Raw genomic sequence first — 21,897 nt, 5'->3', positions numbered from 1 at the left:
TTTTTAGACAGCAGAGATTTCAGCTACAACGTTTAAGTTTAATTTATTTTAGACGAGAGTGTTACGATGATGTCACTACCAAAACCTCTGTGCTGGTAAACTTTCATGACTTTGTTAAAATCACAAAGGTTTCAACTTCTAAAAGGATTTGGGAAATAAACTCCAGAAATATACTTTTCTCCAGAAAGTGTGAAATAATTCCTGCATTTACTGGGTTTGGATGGAAGCGTGTATCTGTGGTGTTCTGTGGTGTTCTGTATTCTAGGACCTGTTCACTACTGCAAAGCTGCCTCACAGATCTCTACATCAGGAGCTTTACCTTCTGCTTTTGTTTCTGGGTCTTCTTCTTTCCTTGGTAACCTCTGACCCGAGCACAGCTGCCGGCATCCACACCGCTGCTGCTCTCCTGCAGACAGACGAAGACCAACCTCAGAACAAACCCAGTGTTCAGACACAGTGATGGAGCTCAGTGCAGGAACCATTATAAATCTGTCCAGAGAACAGGGACACTGTCTCTACAAATATCAGCTGCTGTTGACTTTATTTACTGTAACATCTCCGGCCACATCCTCCTGGAGGTAAACGTGAAGATGTTTGTAGTTTGGGTGAACTGAGCCTTTAACATCTGTCACTCTGTCTGTGATTTAAAACATTATTAGTGTATAAAACAGACTGTGAGTCCTTACAGCTGAGCAGGACACGGAGGCAGGTTCAGGGATGTGGACCGGGTCTGGATCCAAATCTCGGTTGTCCCTCTTCCACAGAGTCCGGACCCTCTCGGCGGGCTGGGAGACGCTGTCCGCCTCCTTCAGAACTACGAGAGACACATTCTGCCATCAGCCATTTTAAACGCTTCACTGTGAGAACGTAGATGTGGTTTCTGATCGATGTCAAAACAAACCACAACAACCGAGAGTTTCTGAGACCAGTTATTATTCTTATTATTCTCTGAACCTGCAGGAACCACAGAAATCACAAGAAGGAAACTTCCCAGTTAGCTGAGAGCGCAGAGTTAGCTGTTAGCTTCAGAGATCAGCTCAGAGCAATGAGTTTATGCAGGCTAGGTTATGCTAACGAAACTTTTTCATTTTCATGCTAACATTACGTTTTGATGCCAATGTAACTTTATTTTTAATACTATTTACTTTATGTTTTATGCTAACGTAACTTTCAAAATCTTTTATGCAAACATTACTTTTTGTTCAAGCTAATGTTAACTTTAACGTGATGTTACGTTAACGTGATGTTATGTTAACGTGATGTTACGTTAACTTGATGTCACGTTAACTTGATGTCACGTTAACTTGATGTCACGTTAACGTGATGTTACGTTAACGTGACGTCACGTTACGCGGAACGCTTCGAGCTCTGAGGTCGTTACGCTGACCGCACTTTTTATTCTGACGTTGCTTTTTTCATTTTTCATGTTAACGGTAGTTTTTTGGTTTTTTATGCAACATTACTGTTTTATTTTTTGTGCTAACCTTACTTTTTAAATGTTTTATGCTAATGTTGTTGTATGTTATCTTAGGTAGAGTTATTAACGCTGCTGGTTGGTGATTTTGGACACTTCCTGTAGAGCTGGTTAGAGGTTAATTAACACGCAACATCGCAGCAGGTTATGAAACTGATGTTTTTGATTAATTTATTTTTTTAGTTTCGCTGGACAGACTCCTTTAATAATCTCTAAGATCTTTATGAGAACTGAACTCAATGCTTGACTGAATCTTTCTCTCCGTTATTCCTGGAGGTTCTTCCTGTTACTTACTGTAGGCCATCTTCATCCTCCTCCTCCTCTTCCTCTTCTTGTTGGAGCCGTGGTGGGAGGAGCCGGAGTCGGAGCCGTCCAGGTTCTTGAGCAGCACCACCTTCTGTTTGAGGCAGCTGCAGCCGAACATGCAGCGAGCGCGGCCGCAGTGTCCGATCCTGCAGCTGTGGGCCAGACTGGAGCAGACGCAGCCCAGCCGGCAGAACTCGTTCAGGCAGGGAGGGGCGCGTCTCCGGACCAGCTGGATGGGAGCGGTGGGGTTCTCACTGACGAAGCCCTGCAGACGATCCAAAGAGGGGGGGGGGGGGGGGGGGGGTTACAACACCTGAAAGGTACTTTCATAATTAATCTGCTGATTATTTTCTTGAAAAATTCAGAAAAAGTTAATAGTATAAATCCAGTTCCTCCGAGTCCAAGCGGACGTCTTCAAATGTCTTGTTTTGCCCGACTGATAGTCATAAATCCCAAAATATATTATATATATATATATATATATATATATATATATATATATATATATATATATATATATATTATAGAAACAAACACCAGTGACTGGTTTCGAACAACTTAAGTGAATAACGGTTATCAAAACCATTACAGTGAAGAGTGATGTCAGAGTGTGGACTGTACCGATAAGGTGAAGAGTGATGTCAGAGCGATGGCGGCCCTCTCTCGGGTGATGCAGGTGCGGGGGCGGCCCTCCCACACCACGCCGTCTTCCAGGTCTCTCTGCTTCAGCAGCGCTCTGGTCATCACAGGTCTGCTGCCGCCAGGTGAGTCCTCCCCCAGCTCTGAGTCCGACTCCAGCGGGGCCATGTCCTCCGAGCACTGGGGGGGGCTGAGGGTCTGGGACCAGGTCTTGGGTTTGAGCTTCTTCCTCTTGGTGAGGGCGAGGGGCTGAGGGGGGGTGGGTGACGGGTCTGTGAGGTCGGGGGGGGCGTCGGCTGCTGGTGTTCTGACTTTCAGCAGGTTTTTCTTTGATTTGGGGACCTCGGTGACGGGGGCCGTGCGCTCTAAGGGGGGGCTGACTGCAGGGCTGGACTCAGCTGGACCCTGACCGGGAGCCGCTGCAGGTTCTGGTCTGGGTTTGCTCTGTTTCGGAGCTTTCTGCTTCCTGTCTCCTCTGCGGGACATCTTGGGCTCTTTGGGGGTGAGTTTGGGTCTCTTGGAGGGGGGGATGAACCCAGAGATGAGGTCTGAGGTGGGGGAGCTGCAGGTCTGCTTCAGGACGCTGTCCAGGGTCCGGACGTAGCTGCTGCTCCTGGTGGGCAGCTCGTACACCAGCGGCTCCACCGGCGGCTGAGAGAAGCTGGCGGCGCGCTCGTCGATCAGCTTCCCTTCGTTCTCCAGATACTCGTCCAGCATGTCGCTGCAGAACGCCGACAGGTTCTTCTTGTTGGGCTCGGAGCCGGCGGCGGCTGCACGACAGGAAACAGGATTTATTGTGCAGCTAACTGTGTGTGTTTGTTAGTGTTCAGCAGCTTTTTACAGCTTCTTCTATGAGACGCTGAGAGTGAACCAGAACAGTAAACAGATAAACAACGAGCTGAAAGTCACTATAAAGCTGCAGCGTCTCTGATAATTCTCTGTAGGTTCATCTGACACATCAGAAATATGTTATAGATGCTTTAATGAGTCATTATTAGTCGGGTTTGTTACCATTTAAGACTTCAAAGTGAATAAAACATTTATAAAATCTAGAAATGACCTTCAGGTTTGGATGATGGAGGAGCTGAAGTGGAAGCCTCTAACGGAGTGAATTTCTCTCTCCAGCCTTTAATCTGAGTGACGTCTGTTGTTTTTCCTGTTCGGGACACAAACGCAGCAGAAACATCTGCAGAAGACAACACAAAGTTACTGCGATGGATCAAACATGTGAAGAACACGTCATCCAGTTTAACACCTGTCCTTTAACGAGGATGGACAAAACTTTTAGATTGATAATTAAACAAAATCAACAAATTAATCAATAACATGATTCAGTTTATTCACAATGTTTGGTTTATGTTTCTATTTATATTTCGATGTGATTTGATATATTTTGACCCATGTTGGTAGTAATTGTGTGTCTGTTGTTTATGTCGGGGAGTCTGGGGTCAGGGGTCAGGGGTCAGGGGTCAGGCTGAGGTCACTGACTCTGTGCTGCAGGCAGCTGCTGGCTCAGCGGCTCCAGAGAGACTCCAGGAGGAGGGATGGGCAGACGGACCCCCAGATACTGCAGGTCGATGGACAGAGTCGCATCCAGCAGGTTCATCTTCAGTCCCACTGAGGACAAACAAAGAGAAGCCAGCTTTTATTTTAAAGGACCAGTTCCCAGTGTTCCCAGTGTTCCCAGTGTGTTAAACCAGCAGTCAGGTGTCTGTAATCATTCCTCCTGTTCATACTGGATATTAAAGATCCTTCAAATGTGCTTTAATGTTAGTGATGGAGGATAAAATCCACAGTGTGTCCACACAGTCATTTAAAGTCTGTGTGAAGCTTCTATTCAGCTTCAGCAGTCTGAGTTAGTCATATCAAGTGGATATCTGACACATTTACAGTCTTTTTAGCATCAAATTCCCTCTTTGTGTTTCCTCGGACAGTGTTTCCCTGTTGAGCTGCAGGTGGAAGTATAGTAACAAAAAGAGGAACTTTGGCACTAAAAAGACTGTAACGTTGAAAGATATCTACTTGATTTGACTCATTTGGACGCTGAAGCTTCATATTAGCTTCAGATAAACTTTAAATACATTTTGTCCTCCATCACTTCCATTGTAAGGTCATTATGAAGGGATCTTCTAATGGTCAGTATGAACAGGAGGAATGATTACAGCAAGAAACACACTGACTGTTGGTTTAATGACTGATAAACTGTGAACTGGTCCTTTAATGTCGCTGCTACAGATGAAGATCATTCTGTCAGAGTTACTGAACATAAACATTAACCAACTGGCTTGAAGGCCAAATACAGAACTAAGCTGTAAATTTAACAATAAACGAGTAAATGACAAAAAAATAAAACAAATGAAATAAAATCAGTCAAAGTGAATAGTGATTGAACTCTGACCTTCCTGCAGGACAGGATGGATGACCTGTCTGTGCTTCATCAGCTGCAGGTCTCTCAGGAGAATCTTCTCAAACACAGCGATCGGATCCTCAAAACTCTCCGTTAGTTCTGAAATAACAAACGTTTACAGGCTGTAAATAAGACACATCCTCTCCCGCTGTAACCCCGCCCCCCAGTTATCACGTTGGTTCAGGTAGATCCACAGACTAAACGCCTGCAGAGTCCTGCTATATCCACACCTGTCCAGCAGGTGGCAGCGTACAGGAAGCAGCGTCCTCGTCCCGCTCGTCTTTCTGATGAGTCACGACGGTAATTTAGTCCGAACAACGAAACAGGTGAGACGCCAGCAAAAAGAACAAAAACAGAAATATCTGTGTAAATATGTAAATACTTGAGATTATATGACAAGAAGCATCGCAGGAAACAACCGTGCATCTAGTTTTAATCCTGGGACACGTTACACACGCGTCTCACGCTGCGTCGCTTCATCTAGAGATTCGAGGTCTCGCCTGTTTTCTACGTGTGATGCGCGCGGTTCTCAGCAGAAATAGACAGGAAACACGAGAAAGACAGAAGCGCCGCAGCAGACACACTTCCTGTGTGGACGCTGCAAGCGTGCGACGCACACGCGCTGCTGAGTTTCACGCATCCAGCGTGTCCCAGGCGTTACTTGAGTGTTAGCCTGAAAGCTAACACTCAGAGCTACGAGCACCGACCGTCGGTCCACCAGGCCGTTCTCCTTTCAGTCAGCTGATCATCATCACCTTCCACTGATGAACTCGTTAGTTAACGAGATTCCAGCAGGGCAGCGAGTCGACTGGTGATCAGATCTCTGGAGCCGAGAGAGGAAACAGTAAAAATCCACCTTCATCAACTCAACGTCTGTTTGTTTGTTTACATGTTTATTGACTGAACAGGTCAACAAACAGAATGATCGATTGATTGATAGATAAATATCTGTAAAAACACTTCCCAGTACAGCAGTTACGACAGAGCGAGAGTCTGCGCAGTAGAGTCGGTCAGCGGGATGACGAAGACGAGAAGAGATGAAGAGTACTATTGAAATACCCCCCCACCCCCACCCCCACCCCCGAGAACAAATCTCACTCCAAGCTGAAGTCAAAAGTTGTCGGCCATGAAGACGTTGAGATGACACACTTACCTCTCTTCGTGTTTTTATCTCTTCCGTCGTCGCCGAGTCGCTGATGTCGACTCGGGTGCCGACAGTTGACGTTCAGACCGGCGAGTAGTTTGGCCTTGTTGTCCACGGTGAGTCTCCTCAGATTCACAAGTAGTTCAGGGTTGTTTCGCTTGAAGTTTGCGTTGAAAAAACGATGATGCGTCCCGGTGACGGCGTTGGTTGGAGCCGGATCGGCTTTCCTGAAGCCGTACAGGTTGAGCTGACGGACGAAGCTCGAGAAGTTGGTCGTTTTGAAGACGTCGGCGTTGTCCGAGGCGATGCCGTCAGGAGACAGGATCTGTTTCTCAAAGAGCTGCTGGTCAACGACGATGGCCTCGCCGCAGCCGTCCCAGCAGATGGCGCTGTTGTCCGGGTTGTTGACCAAACGCCACAGTTTGGCGGGGAAGTTGTTGGGGTGGATGCAGTCAGGGAGTAAACTATCAGCAGCATCCAGGCTTTTGTCTGTAGTGTTGGAAACAGAGGCAGAGTTCACCTCATCTGAATATCACATCAACTGGCAACAGTTAACGCTAACGGCAGCTAGCAGCTAGCGGCTAATAACACCTTTATTACCAGTTTAAAAAGTTAAAGCCATTTCCTGACAATGTTGATTAGCCACACTGTTCGCCAAATACTTTTTGACAAATAACGTAATTTGGTGCTCAAAGTTCAAACGTTGAAGCTGCTAAAACAGAATGACGACGTCTGACTGTAGTAGAGCTGCAGTCACACGTCACACATGCGGTGACACAAGGTGTTGATTCATAAGGCCAGAGAGAGATCGAGTGGTTCCATTTACCACCAATAATGCTAATTTTATTATGAATAAAAATAAGTACTACTAAAACATGTAGGAGCTGTAAGAAGGTGGATTTTTCCTCTTTTGGTGCAGCTAGGCTGACAGAGTCCCCTGCTTTCAGTCTCTGTGCTAAGCTAGGCTAAACATGTCCTGAGACGAAACATCTCCTCATTCTACCACTGAACATGTAGATTTTAATGAAATGAACAGTGAACATACTGCTGTAATAATAATATCTGTGTTGTTTACCGTTGTCCGTTTCCTCAGCAGGTTGTTGTTGGACTTCAGCTGACGTCTGAGTTTGTGCGACCGGTCCGAGGCCTTCAGGAGAGTCCACAACGTGAAGTTTGAGGGCCTCCTGAAATATGAATTTTAATTTTGAACACACAAGTGAAACTAATTAAAATAAAATAAAAACCAATTCAACTTTCCCTCCATATTTACTCTCCTGGTCATGTGCACTGCCTCATGGATGGAGTTTACTATTAGAAGACCAAAGAAATTAAAAAGAAAATAGATTATCTAATCAACTTATCGATTAATCGCTGCAGCTCTAATTTGTGTGATTGATGGAGTTGAGGCTCTCCGCTGAGTGTGGCCAGAACAGGTACAAACATTTCTCTGTAGACGTGGGCAGACAACATGTTGTAAAACCAGTTTGTTTGGAGCATACGAAGGCCTTCGGGGTAAATTACAAAGATGCTGCACCTGTAAAACTGCCATTTTTCTTCGGTAATGCACATCTGGCAAACACTCCTCTCCTGCAACACACTTCACATACTCCTGGAATTCTTTTTTAGTCACAAAGAAAGTATTTTCAACCGTTTGGTGCAATGTCAACAGCACCACAACCGTTCTACCAGACATGCTTCAAAACACACCACCACTGCTGCATCATCATCATCTGAGTGGGACCATTTGATGCCTACTGGGCACGGAAGCAGGACCGCTCACCACAGTAAGCTTATGTTATACACAGTATGATATGCTGTCAGGAATATCTCCCACTGTAGCGGGACGTGTATTTTTAAATGATCTTTATAATTCTGGGACTGTTGCTTACAGAGCTTCTGATAATTCGTCCACTTTGACTACAACTGCAGCCGTTTACTCTCCAGTTTGTGTGTGATGGCACTGACTTGGGTAAATTTACATCATTTGAATATCTTCCTCTTGAGCTGAAAGCAGAATTATCATCATTACATTATATCGGCCACCAGGATATTCGTCACTATTCCTACAGGAAACCTCAGAGCTGATCTGGATATGATGGTTAATCCTGAATGGAGACCTGAACATTCATATTAATAAGAAGAATGACTCCAAAGCTGTGGAGCTTGTAAATCTACTGGACAGCTTTGAACTCACCCAACATGTAAATGAAACCCCTCATCAGCATGATAACACTCTGGACTTAGTCATAACAACAAGGTGGAACACTGATAATGATTGACTGCGGCTGTTGAAGCTACAGTGCATGGGTTTGAGACATACTGCTGTAAAATGGTTCACTTCTTACCTTACAGGAAGATCTAAAGTCTATGATGTTGCAGGGGTTATATGAGAACCAGGATATTACATGTGGGGTGCCACAAGGTTCTATTCTAGGGCCTCTTTTATTTCTTAAATGATATATATGATATGTGGTAAATGGCAGCGGCTGTGAAATGCAAGCTGTTGTTGTATGCTGATGATTCTACGTCTCTGTCTGGGAAAGACTCTTAGTAATGAATCAGAAAGTGTAAGAGAGCAGCTCATAGATAACAAGCTTTCAATACATTCAGGTAAAACTGAGTCAAGCCTGTTTGGAACTAAGAAGAAGCTTTCAAATGCAATACATCTGGCAAGAAAGGATTACTTTTCCCAGATTATTACAGAGAATATTACTCTCCACTATTGACCAGCTACTCAACACTAACGACATCCTGGAGGAATCTCAGTCGGCTTTAGAACAAACCACAGCACTGAAACTGCTCTCACTGAAATCATCAGATCTAACTCTGATGAGAATAAGGTTTCAGCTTTCATCCTCTTAGACTAAGCACAGTGTTTGATACGATTGATATCCTAATCAATCATCTTGAAAAGTGGGTCGGTCTTTCTGACTGTGTGTTAAACTGGTTCAAAACAACCATCAAAGGGAGAAAGTTTTACGTCAGTCTTGAAGATCATGTGTCTGAGGAACATGACAACTGCTTTGGTCCATTATTATTCTCACTGTTCATGCTGGTGACATCATCAGAGAGCACGATGTATGGCCCTGTTTACACCTGGTATTAACATCCGTCACAAGTGGACAGCTCTAAATACAGGTGTAAACGCACCCAAGACACATTCAGGACGGACTGAGATCCGATCACTCAGACTACATTCGGAGGTGGTCTGGGCCGCATGTGACGACATTTGTTTAGCAGTGTAAACACAATGCATCCTGGGCCACGCTGAAGGACCGCCTATTCGTCCTATTTTCCAGCAGACTAGGCATCAACTTGTTTGATAACAGGATAAACAAATGCATTATTTTGTTTTTCATGTGAATTAAAAACGTAATCCACCTCCCGTTTTTCCCGTTCCCCTAACCGGTTTTCCTCTTCAAACTGACAGTTGGAACAGAAATTAAACCAAAACCAGAAAATGACTTGTTTTTCATTTGTCTGTCTGAAAGAATATTTCAGAAGCTAAACGTTGCTGGATAGTTTCCTGTCCTGTCAAGTTGATAACTACAGTTTTTAGTTTTGCTGCGCTGCTCGACATAATGAGCTCAGGATTTATGAGGAGGACGGCTGCTTTACTAAAAACAGTATGAAACTGGACTGTGTGTGTAACAGCTGACCTTTTCCATCTGTAGAAAAATACAGAATGTTAATTAACATTAGATCCTGACCGATCCTGTCAGCGTGTTGGAGATTTAAATAGTCAATGAACTTGCGCTGCTGTGTCTTGTGCGTAAATGCGCACAGCGTCTCTCAATGAAGCAGCTGCATATAACTGTATATGTGTCTATATTCCGATGCAGCGCTAGAGCAAATCAATAGGATGGGCATTTGATTTTCGTGAGATGGCACACAATGCATTGTATATTTGTTTACCTGTTATCAAACAAGTTGATTACAGCTTTGGACGGAGGGTACACAGACCCCCTCCTGCAGGTTAATAACAAACGAATTTGGTCTGTATTTATTTGCATATAGAGCGGGGAAGTCAGATCCGATCACAAGTGGTCACTAAGGACGCATGTGGAGACGCATGTTCATACCAGGTGTAAACAGGGCCTGTGTTTCCATAGTTACGCTGATGACACACCACTGTGCATCTCTGCTGAACTAAATGATGCTGCAGCTATAAACTCCATTACTACCTGTCTTCTGGCAATAAATAAATGAATGAGCAATAATTCCTTTAAGTAAAATGAGGAAAAAACTGAAGTTCTACTAGTCAGCCCCAAAACAAAAAGAGAAAAGCTGTACAATAATCTGGGGAAATTAACTCCCTGGATTAAATCTGAGGTTACACGTCTTGGTGTTGTTTTATCTTAAGATCTAAACTTCAGGTTCCACATTAACAAGGTGATGAAAATATAATTTTTCCATCTTAGAAACAGCTAAAGTACGACAATTTATAAATTAAAAAGATGCAGAAAAACTCATTTACACTTCATTTCAAGCGATTTGACTTAAAACACAAACACAAAACTACGGAACACACTACTGATAGATGTGAGGGAAGCCAGCTCACTTAATATTTTGTATCTCCTCACTTTAGCCTTTAACAAGCTACGACTTTCCTGATACATCCTGAAATTCTTTTGGCACTCTGCTTAGCACTTATACATTCTATTTTTAACTTAGTTTTTACTTATTTTACATTATCTTTCAGTGGGTTTTTATCGTCCATCGTATGTTTCTATGTATTCTATTTTCACTTTTTATTTTTTATTTTCTGGGATGGGCAATCAGTATCAATGCTGCTAAATAAATCACTGGTTCTTTTGTGACACACTCCTACTAGTTTTGACCTCTGAATAAAATATGGACTGCTCTGACACAAGTCAGATGTTGGTGGTGTGTTTTGGGTTTTTAGTTCCCTTCATCAAAAACTACAGAAAATGCAAAAATCCTAGGAAATGCGATGTGCTATTAACAAAAAATTGTGCCTTATAACAGATTTACCTTTGATGTGAACGAGATAAATAACTGTTCCTCCACTTCCTCCAGGCTAGGCTGCATGCTAGTGTAGGTGGAGTCATCCATTGTCTGATCCACATCTGTCTTGGCCACCTTTCGCCGCCAGGACTTCTTCTTGCGTTTACAGGGTTTGGGGGCTGGGATTGGTTGCACTTGCTGAGGAAGATCATGTGCATTAGCTTCTACTGTACTAGGAGGTGGACAGGGAACTGGCACTGCCTCTGTGTTTGGAAACTCCACCTCCATCCCAAGGTCATCATCGGTGGAGAAAAAGTGCACGAGGTCAGCGATTGAAGGCGTGGGTGACAAAGCATCTCCGTCCAATGAAGAAAAGGTTGGAGACAGCGGCAACTGAAGAGCGAGGGGAGACAGCTCTGCCGGGAATGGCAGTGACTGTTCGTTCTCTTGAAATGATGGAGTAGGATCAGGGGGAGGCGTGGATATAGTGTTGTCAATAGTCTGTGATGCAGGGTGGGCAGGAGACTGGGAAGGCAACAAAGGTGCTGCAACAGATGCTAACGGAAGAGTCTGTGGTGTTGGCTGAAAAGTTGTAAATGAAGGGTCTGTGTACGGCTCAGGAGCAGGTAATACAGTATGCCATTTAAACACAGATTCGGCAGAGTCTTCATTGAGCGGTAACTCTTCAGGAGGTACCACTGCTGGAGTTGGTTCAGAAGGAGTGGAGTCGAGTTCTAAAGCTATCACAGCAGGTAGCGAAGGTAATGGCTCCGATGAGTTTGTGGGTGACAAAGGCTCAAAGCCAAAAGGTGAACACTTGGGGTCAGGAAGCAAGGCGTCAGATGACTTGGAGTCTGAAGGTAGTGTGGAAGACTCAGTAATGGTTGGTGTTTGGGGAGTGTTCAGGACAGGTAATACTTTGTCAATGGGTGGTGACAAAATGGAAGATGCAGAAGAGGTAGCAAGAGTTGAGGACATGGCGGACATTGATTTCCCAAGGGTACAAAATGGCTGATTTGAGTTGGGTAACACTGGTGTACCATGTGGTAATGTTGGCTGTGGGCCTGAGCTTTCAGGAACTGTAACTGAGGCCACATAATTATCAGTTCTTGGTCCCTTCAGGTCTGCGGTGGCCCCCACATCCTGACATGATGGACTGGAAAGCTGATGAGTCATTTCAACTGCTTGTCCAGGGACATTCAAATCCATTTTGTCTGGATGGAGATCTGCACCATTAGAGTCAGAAGCCTGGTTGTTTGGTTTTGCGATAACACCACTGGGATCCTTTGGGGGACCAGTTGCATTGTTGGTGTAATCAGGAGGCGGACATGCAGAAGCTGCAGCAGAACCTGGTGTTTCTGGCAGGGATTCAGGTGGGAGTGCTGGGGGAGGAGACTCTGGTTTGCTCTTTACCTTCTTGGATTTTGTTGAATGCTGCTTCAAAAAAAGAGCGAGGGCTGGTAAGGGCAGAGGTGCTGGACGTTTATGCTGCTTTACATTCACCTCTGTTTGAGCTTCAGACTTGGGTTTATGGTCCACAGAAACGTTCTGGGACACTGATGGAGCAGCACCAGCCGCCACTGATGATTTATTATTGACCTCACTGCAGTCTGTCCTAATTGTGTCCTTGCAGTTCAGTGAATTCAAGAGGTGCTTGTCCTCCTTAACCTTATTCTTTGTTACAACAGTTTCACCTTCTTTTACAGGTGATGTTTCACTGTGTGTTTTAGAGGATGTGCTGTCCCTATTAGGAACATCTTGTCCATCGCCTTTCAAGGCTGCGGTTTTAGTGTTGGTTCGCTTGGTTTTGTGAGAGGTGTCGTTACTGATGCTCAGCTGCTCCAGGTTGCATCTTTGCAGTGAAACATGAGCCTCCCGAATTAGTTCAGAAATTAACTTCTGGGGTGGACTTGAGTTGCTGCTGAAGGAAACCAAACAATAAAAACATCACATTAGTGATAACAGTATTATTTACAGTGGCATATCATGGTATAATGTAGTAAACTAGTACATATTATCTGTAACTTTTACTCACTAGGAACAGTACCGCAGGTTATGAACATGAATATTGACATTGACAGATACTTTATACCCACATTAGGGATGCCAACAGTAAACCGTTAATCGGTTAACCACCGAGAATATTTTGGAACTGTTATGCATGTCAGTCTATAAGTTAATTTTCATACTAGGGCTGGGTACTGAACTCGTTACTTCCCGTTATTCACGTTACATCAATTGGTGCCAAATTTCAGTGCCTTGCAGAATTAAAAGTGAGCTCAACCCGAGATAAGTTTTAAAACACATTTACCGACCGAAGCGTCTCACACAGAGGCTCCAATACTAACAGGAGCACCAACCCGCAGAGACAAAGAGACATAACGGATCCATTTTACGAGCCTGCACGGCATATAGCAGATAGTTAGCATGTCTAGCATCATTAGCATACCCGTGCCATGCTGTGTATAGCCCATAGACTGTATAAAAATAAGGTGTAGCTGCGATGTTAACAGCACCGTGCTGGGCAGGTGACAGGTGTGTTTACAATGTTTGTGCGCTCTGGAAGACTACATGGTGCGGATTTAAAGTCACACAGCTGATTGACTGTTAGCCTAGCATGCTAATCCTACAGCTATCTGTAATATCAATGTAGGTGTTAACCATCACCCAGTTGGTGTGCCAAATGATTGTGACTTATATGCTGCCAATCAGTGTAGTAGAGGGTGAAGGAATGAAAGAGCTAAGCCAAAGTACGTTATGCCATTGAGAGCTACTGTGCCCAAACCCATTGAAAACACTTTGAGGTAAAGAAGGATGAGCAAAAAGTCAAGCTAACCAGGCCAGACAAGCTAGCTCTGACCACCGACTGCTGAACAGCTCTCTCAAACAAAAGCTATATCACAACTTTTCTTAAAAATTAACGGTTAGTTACCTGTTAATGGGTGTCAGACAATCAAAAGCAAAATTAACCGAAACTGACATCCATAACCCACACATACCTGTCATAGCCAATCTTCATGTATCTGGCTAATGTTTGATGTCAGAACTAAAGTAACAGTAAGGATATACAAAGATAACTGGCTGAATCCAAATCCATGTGAAAACAAAAGGGCAAAAGGGTATAAATTGAGTAAAATGTCTAAGATATAGATGTGTAGTCACAATTGGTAAAGACTAAATGAGGCACAACAGATGCACTTGGGCCATGAAACAATGTTATCAAACTCTGCCACATTTAAAAAAGTATTTCTCATAAGTATATTGATGGATATTCTACAGAAGTTGGTCTTTATTCTTGTTAGACTTGATGTTTGAGAGAAAGAACTTGAAGAACCTGCCATCTTCACTGCGAACTCTTACCATGAACTTTCCCCTGTAACCTTGGCAGCTGGTTGATCTTTGTTCGTAGTGGAATTTTTCTGGAGGTCACCTGATGCTGAAGGTTTTGAATCAACTACTTTTGAGCTTCTAGGTTTATGGTTTGCAAGCAAAGACTTCAAGCTCTTCTTCACAGGATGTTGCTCATTTGTTGTTGCGCCTTCATCTTTGTGAGAGTCTTTGTTGGTATTTGATTTCAGTTTCAGGCCCCATGAACTGGAGCCATCTTCCTTGAGTCCTTTAGTAAACGGGTTATAGTCGACTTTCAGCTGAGCAAACCGTGAGTTCTGGTAAGCAGTGACTGCCATAAACTCAGTCTGTGGGAAAGTAAATGTGACAACGTTGGAACCATTTAGCTTTATGTCTTTAGCAGCTTTGTCAGTTTGGGCCAGGTGCAGTCGTGGCAGGTAGCGGTGCATTGGATGCAGGACAGTGTTCCCCTCTTGGTCTGAGATGTTGCTTGTTAGCTTCAGTTTGTAGAAGGACACTGGATTCTGCATCCAGTGTTGACCTGCTGACGGGGACTCTGGATGAGCAAATGGCTGACTCTTCACATGACACTCTGCCTTTCCACAAACTTGCCAGCACTTGCCGGTCCACTTGTAACGACTGTTGTCTACAGGTTGAATGTCCATGATCAAACAGTACTTCTTGGACGGCTGTAAGCCAGAGATGCGAAAACGGCAGTAGGGGAACATCCTGCTGCCTTGTTTAGTGAGAATCATCTCAGTCTTGCATCTGAAGAACTCGTTCCACATGCTGTTGTTGTCCAAAGTCACTTTGATTCCCTTGCAGATGCTATCAGGTGACAGGTTGTCTGACTGAGAACTGGAACTGGCGGGATGTTTCATAACAGGAAGTCCACCAGACATCCTGAGGACTTCCCTAGTTGGGTACATGATGGGTTTACCAACGTCTGCCTCTTCATTGGTTATATTAGTGCCTTGTTCCATGCCGCCTTCGCTTGCCTTCCCTGGTTTCAGGGCAACCAAGTGTGCAGGTGGATGGTTGGGTGCAGGCGCTGCTGCAGGGGTGGTTGCCCCTTCCTGATGGAACACCATTCCTTTCTGCTTCTTCTTAGAAGCCATGAACAGGTCCTCGACATCTAAAGGGCAGGAGGATCCCGCTGTTTATACATCTGTACAGTCGTTCAAGCCGGCATCCTGAAAAAAAAGAATAATAAACATCCATTACTTTTCATTAGGGGCCAAAATGTCATTCTTTTATTCATAGTGGTCGTTCCTTATGTTGTCTAAACACAAATAGTCATACAAGAATGTAATAAAAGACAATGTTAGTTACTGTCCCAGCACCTGATGCCAGCTTTCTGTCCTTGACAGTTTTTGATACTCCGTGTTGGGTAGACATTTTGGTTCATATCAAAAAAGGGCTGACACCCAGCCCTACTGTCTGTAGTGGAAAAGTGCTACTTGTATTGATGATTCCCTGGGTCTCAACCATACGGTGTGCTCCATTCAGGCCTGTCTGTATGGTTGACTCACTCATATCAAACTCATACAAGCCGCATCTTGCCTGGATATTGTACTGACACTCTACTGGTTGATACAAAACAGACTTCAAACTTCATTCAAACTTTTCTGGCTTCATGTACCGGTAAAGTTTCATAGTGGCTTTATTCAAACATGACAGGACTGTTATGGAGCTCAACTGCTGCTCACACAATATCTTGTTCCTACATAACACCACCTGAGATGGAAAATAATGACATGAAGTTGAACAGTTGAATGACTGCTTCTCACAAGTGTAATCAGCTCTGTAGATCCACTAATGGAATTTCTTATCCAGGGTTTTCCCTGCTTATCTAACTCAAAGGCGGGCCACCTTTGTTGAAAATTTCTGCAAGTGATGTTGACGTAACAAAAAAGGCGGAACACAACTGCGAGGGTATTGGAGCACCCGGACAGTCAACAGCGCACACACTCTAAAGTTATCTTGATTTAATGACTAAATAATGACCTTTACAAGAACAATGTATATTGTATATTGTGAACTTTCTACACTGTCATACAGAGACTAACATTAGTGGAGCAGAGCAGAGAAATCCAGTAGTAACAAATGAGACCTGATGACCAACAAACAGTGCAGCATTTAACAACTTAAACCAACTCTCTCAAATAACTTGGTGCTCAGTCTCTTTCACCTCAGAAAACCTGCGGCCGCTCAGCGTGTTGGACAGCGTTGTTTTTCCACTGCTGGAGACATGAGGTTAATAACACATTGGAGCACTCCTCCTCTTGTCTTAATAAATCTCTGGACCTCAGGTAGAAGAAGTTTCTGCAGATGTTCCAAATCAGCTCAAGAGAAACTTCTCTTTGGTGTCCAAAAAAATCATGAGGAGTCAGAGCAGCAAAATGTTCTTTAATGCCGGCGATAAAGGAGAGCAGTTTGAAGTGCACACAAGGTTCACCAAAAACACTGAGTTGTAAGGGCCAGTGCTCCTTCTTTTATACTGTTTGGCTTGCATAGGTCACGCCTCTTGTCCTACCACTTCATACTGGCCAATTAAACAATTAGAAAATTCTTTACATCAGCTATTTTAGGCCTGAAATCCCAGGATAGGTTTTAGGTAGGCCTGGACATGTTTGGGCATGTTTAGTTTATCCAGACATGTCCAGATACATCTCCTTTTATCTTTTAAAGGCTGTTCAGGTTTATTTTACACTATTATTTCCATATCCTTCCTTTTGGCCTTAATTTTTAAAGTTATGCTTGCCTTTTTTCAGCCTTATTTCCTAATTCTTTCTTGAGGTTATTTTTAAAAAATAATGAAATTTAATACAAACACACTTAGAATTTCATCAAGTGCACTGAATGTGATTATCTTCAACATATTACGTGCCCTTATATTAATCACCAGATTTTGTGAGGTGTACACATAATATGACTGGTATAATGCTTCATAATAACAACTATTCAACATACTTCTGCTTAAAGCTTATATTAATAATCATCATTTTGCATTGCATTTTGTTTCCTTCAGCACATCACAAGTCTTTAAAATTATACCACACTTTCAAATTCATTCATTTAAATAAAATGGCTGCGGACCATTTATCTTATCTGCCAGTTGTGTTTCATATTGTATTTGAGTGGAATAAGGACACTGGTGAATGATTTGGCACACAGTATACTGGAACAAGAGACTGAAAATAGTGCCCCCTTTTCTATTTATTCAGTCAACAATCTGTTTTGAATAGAGAATCGATTTGGAATCAAATCGGCACCCAAGTATCATGACAGTATCGAATCGGGAGATGAGCATATCATCCCAGATCTAAAAAATCAACACCATCATTTGTCACAACCTTTATTTTTTCAACTTTTTGTTCCATCTTACTGTACAGTTTAAATCCCTATGGACACTTTCATCTGTCAGATTGTGATTTTTTTCGTTTCTGTGCATGACACCCTAGAGGTGCACACAAACGATCCAATCCAGGGAAAACCTGTTATCATTGACATTGTTTATTATATATAATTCTTCTGCTTGTCTTTTGGATTATTGAGTTTTACTGAGAGTTTTTTTTTCTCTTTTATCTAGTGTCACACAGGGAATTAAATGAAAGCACATTTATATACACCGATCAGACATTCTCTTTGTAGGTTTTAAACTTCATAATTTAAATAATTGGATAAATTATTAAATGACTAAATTATTACAGTGCTCTTAAAAAGGCAGAAAAGAAGCACCTGCATGTATTTAACCATATGCTACTGTAGCCTTTACATTAATGTGTTGGTATGTGACTTAACTAAAACTGACCGTGGGGCTGTTTCACACACTAACAGACCAACATGTTAAACTTTTACATCATGAAGAACAGGTCAGAAAGGGGCTCAATTACACATAAATCCATGCAGCAGTTTCTGCTATATGTGTTCGTGGGCAACTGTTAGCCAACATGTTAGCCATTAGCACATGATAAGCTGGTCATCAGGGTCTTGCTGTGAGTTTGATTTAGTCATTAGCTCCCCTAGTGGCCAAATTCATTGAATGCAGTTTTAAGTGCTGGAAAAAGTGTTTCTTCTACATATATTTTGCTATTGGTAGCACACAACACAGAGTATAAGTGTAACCGCGTGTCTACACAGGAGGCATTTCAGACACATTTTCAGTCATCCATCTCATATGCGCCTGATGTAACCTCTATTTTGATCAATACAGCTGCCGTTTCACTCATGCTACATGCATGAGACCGCGACCCAAAGCATATTTTTAGGATTCAATACTGTGCCTGAACCCATCCTGTATGATTCTATATTCTAGATTTTTCTTCCTGTCAACAAACACCACACGCAGATCCAAACCAACATTGAATTGATCTACTAGCATGTATTGTGATATATCTTATTCCTCTGTGCCCTTGACCTCCGTTGTTAAAAATGCATCAGTGAGCCACACCGCTGCTCTGGGTGACATGTTCCTTTGTCACCATGAACACACTGAAGTTTATTTTGACTCAGTCCTCAAGTCCTGCTGCAAGAAATACTCACTACCAAATGTGGATTCATCCGCTGCAGAAAATAGTCTCCAAGAAATGCACTATTTCCTCCTATTGGTTAAAAATAGAGTGGTCAGCTGTTTTAGGTAATTACTGGGCATTTTTGTCAAACATGGAACTCTATATTTGTTCGTCTATATTTATGTCTTCAATATGAACCAGTGGGATTGGAGCTTAGAGATATAGAATATGGAAGTCAGAAAGTGTTGATGGATGCGCTAACACACGGTGGGTTTGGCTCAGTACATGAGATTTGATAATAAGAAAAATATAGAATAAAGCCAGAAATACACTTTAAAATATAGCCTATTTCAACTTCACTGAACCTTCTGAACTTATAATCGCTAACAGCCCAGCGCTACATTACCACAGTTCAACATGCACTATTTCTTTTCTGTTTTAATATGGTGTACTGTCTATTACATACATCTTTAGTTTAGTTGACTGCCTGGTTTTCAGACTAATTATCAGACAGTAAATTCCTCAAGATGACGACTTGAGTATCACCACAACACACCGCACCGGCCCCAACGCACCCAGTGGGAGTCTGTTCAGGGGTAAACCAATAACAAAATCAGTTACCCACTGTGTCCCTGCTGCAATGCAGATATTGCAGAAGTTGACTTTATATGACTAGCATCCCTCACTAATGCTTTAATAACTGATCTGCATGTTCCCAGCAGCGTGTAAACTTAGCTTAACGGAAACTAAAATGAGTTGAGATGAGTTACTGAAAACTGACCTTGTAACAATCAGTAAGCATTCCTGAGTAGTTTCACCTCACTGTGTTTAACTTTGGATACATGGCATTAACAGTGATGAACAGAGAATACAGCTACCAGCAGCAGGCCTGAGTAATGGCTTCCCTCGTCTGCACCGACCCCCCCAGCCACGTGCTCGGATCCCGACACGCGGATTACCTTCTGCGTGCTCGAGCAGATCGAGTATTTCGACGTTACAACATAAATCCGAGCGTTACCGTCTGTTTTTCCGCCGTATAGGCCTCATCGACACCGTGGATCTTTTCTAACTGCGGGGGGAAGACGGCACGCGGTGTCCAGGCTATGTGACGTCATCGTCCGCCCCGTCCTCCCCAGCACTGCGCAGCCTCGGACGCCATCTTGCTGCCGCCACCTGGTTTAAAATGAGCCCCGGCGGCTCCGAGCAACGACACCGGAGGATCCTCTGGCCGTTACCCGCCGACAAGGAGCTTCGGGACGGTTGAATGAAGCCTTCTATCCTGCAGATTCACCTTTACCTGTCGGACTGTGTGCGGATGTGAAACTGGCCGGTTGCTGCCGACAGACAACACGAACCGAACAGACAGACGGGCTGCTGGGTCACATCTGCCCGGATGTGGCTTACAGTTAACCGATTAAAGTTAGTGATTAGTGTGGACTAAATGTCGGGAAACTGGTGGGAATGTCTCCAGTAACAGCCGGGGTTTCTGATCAAAAGCTCCGGTTAACTATGGAAACCATTTCCTGGTTCAGGCTCCATACGTAGCTGGTGGAGTTTAACTAGTGATTGATGCGGATCGATCACGTTTCAGGACGAAATAAAATGAAAATCAGTCTGTTGTTTGACCCGCTGTGGTTAGGAAAGGGTTAACACTGGTTGTGAATGTGTCGCTTCGGTACCAGCTGGTTTATATGGGCTGTAATGGAGGACGGCGGTGTGTTAGACATCATTATCCGTGTTTCAGCCTTCATGTTTGGCTGTAAATTGTTCCGCAATAGCGACTCCATGTTGTTTCCTCCTTTTAAACCGAGCAGTTCGTCTGAAGATACAAAGCTGCTGCACATGTCGGCGTTTCTGCGGGTGACGTCTCCGTTCAGGCCCACTTTGGATAATAATAGTGTTTGAATGTGAAGCTTGAACGACGGATTTACACAAACCGCGGAGAAGAAACACAGAACGAAACAGCTTCTTAAGCCATGATGGAGCTGCTGTCCGGTGTTACAGATGTTTAAACTACAGCCAGCATAATTACATGAAGCTAAACATTTATTACGTAAAGCCACGAGTCAGCAGAGAGGAATCCAGACAGAATAAAACCAGTTAGATTCGTACAAAAACATCAGACTCGCTGCTGGAATTACATGATTTTCACCTCAAACAGATCCTGATATTTTATCTTATTTAATAGTTGCGGATAATCGATATAACTTCAGTATTATTGTTGAGATCAAAGTAAGAATTAAACCGTGAAACCGCCCGTTTGTTTAAATATAAAGTGCGCGTGCACGATTTTGCTGAAGGGGCGCGGACTACGGCACAATGGCGCATGCGCTGTAGGTTAAATGAACTGATGGGGTGCTATGTTATCCTCACATATTTCACATTTTTTGGACTGTTTGAATATGTTCGTGTTACCATAATTTGTCATCCGCCACCTTCACGTTGTCCTCGGTCCGACTGCAGAAGCAGGTAAATCAACACCATGAGCAGGTTAGCTTCCAGGCTAACAGACGGCTAACAGCAGAGACACGGACAGTTAGCCAGGTGACCTCAGGAGATCTTTAACTGAGCTCTTAATCATGTGTGTAAATAAACGGCACTTGTCATTTTGTTAAACAGCCATATAACGTTAACTAGTGATGACTGCTGGCCGCACCGTGTCACATGCAGGACTGTTCTTCAAACAGAGTCCATCTTGACTGTAAGGAGAAAAAAGCTGTTTGGTTGGACGACATGTCGTGTTGACGCACTTTGTCTCCGGAATTCAAGAGGAAACAGAAAAGCTGCAAAATACCGAAATAAGAATAAAGTAAAACGACTTAAAGCCTCGATAGAAACACGACAGTGGAAGAAGTACTGAGATACTTTACTGCAGTAAAAGTACCAAAACAGCAAAGTAAAAATACTCTAGTACAAGTACATCAGTATTATGAGCTTGATGTAGTTAAAGTACACAAGTATTATGAGCTTGATGTAGTTAAAGTATTGCAGTAAAAGTACATAAGTATTATGAGCTTGATGTAGTTAAAGTATTGCAGTAAAAGTACATAAGTATTATGAGCTTGATGTAGTTAAAGTATTGCAGTAAAAGTAGTGG

General features: G+C 43.3%; 1 protein-coding gene across 7 annotated transcripts in view; it reads right to left on the bottom strand.

The window, feature by feature from the left end:
- mgaa (MAX dimerization protein MGA a) overlaps positions 1–21,513 on the bottom strand; it is a 40,492-nt gene extending 18,979 nt beyond the window's left edge. For 2 of the 7 annotated variants that reach the window (XM_067614107.1, XM_067614114.1), the window contains exons 1-12: positions 19,819–19,907; positions 14,299–15,479; positions 10,966–12,859; positions 7,046–7,154; positions 5,980–6,459; positions 4,818–4,925; positions 3,908–4,036; positions 3,480–3,605; positions 2,402–3,189; positions 1,769–2,045; positions 687–814; positions 320–406 (exon numbers count right to left, since the gene is read on the bottom strand). In XM_067614107.1, coding sequence (XP_067470208.1) covers positions 320–406; positions 687–814; positions 1,769–2,045; positions 2,402–3,189; positions 3,480–3,605; positions 3,908–4,036; positions 4,818–4,925; positions 5,980–6,459; positions 7,046–7,154; positions 10,966–12,859; positions 14,299–15,404 — 5,232 coding nt within the window. In that variant the 5' untranslated portion in view covers positions 15,405–15,479; positions 19,819–19,907. Of the gene's footprint in view, positions 1–319; positions 407–686; positions 815–1,768; positions 2,046–2,401; positions 3,190–3,479; positions 3,606–3,907; positions 4,037–4,817; positions 4,926–5,979; positions 6,460–7,045; positions 7,155–10,965; positions 12,860–14,298; positions 15,480–16,477; positions 16,840–19,581; positions 19,908–21,215; positions 21,315–21,456 lie in introns of those variants that run through there. The other 5 variants (XM_067614110.1, XM_067614113.1, XM_067614109.1 and 2 more) reach the window with 5 other exon arrangements.
- Positions 21,514–21,897: the final 384 nt, after the last annotated feature.

The sequence above is a fragment of the Thunnus thynnus genome, chromosome 16 (assembly GCF_963924715.1).
Source record: "Thunnus thynnus chromosome 16, fThuThy2.1, whole genome shotgun sequence".
Classification (NCBI taxonomy): Eukaryota; Metazoa; Chordata; class Actinopteri; order Scombriformes; family Scombridae; genus Thunnus; species Thunnus thynnus.
Note: the sequence above shows the minus strand (reverse complement) of the source record. Positions and strands in the feature narration are given on the sequence as shown.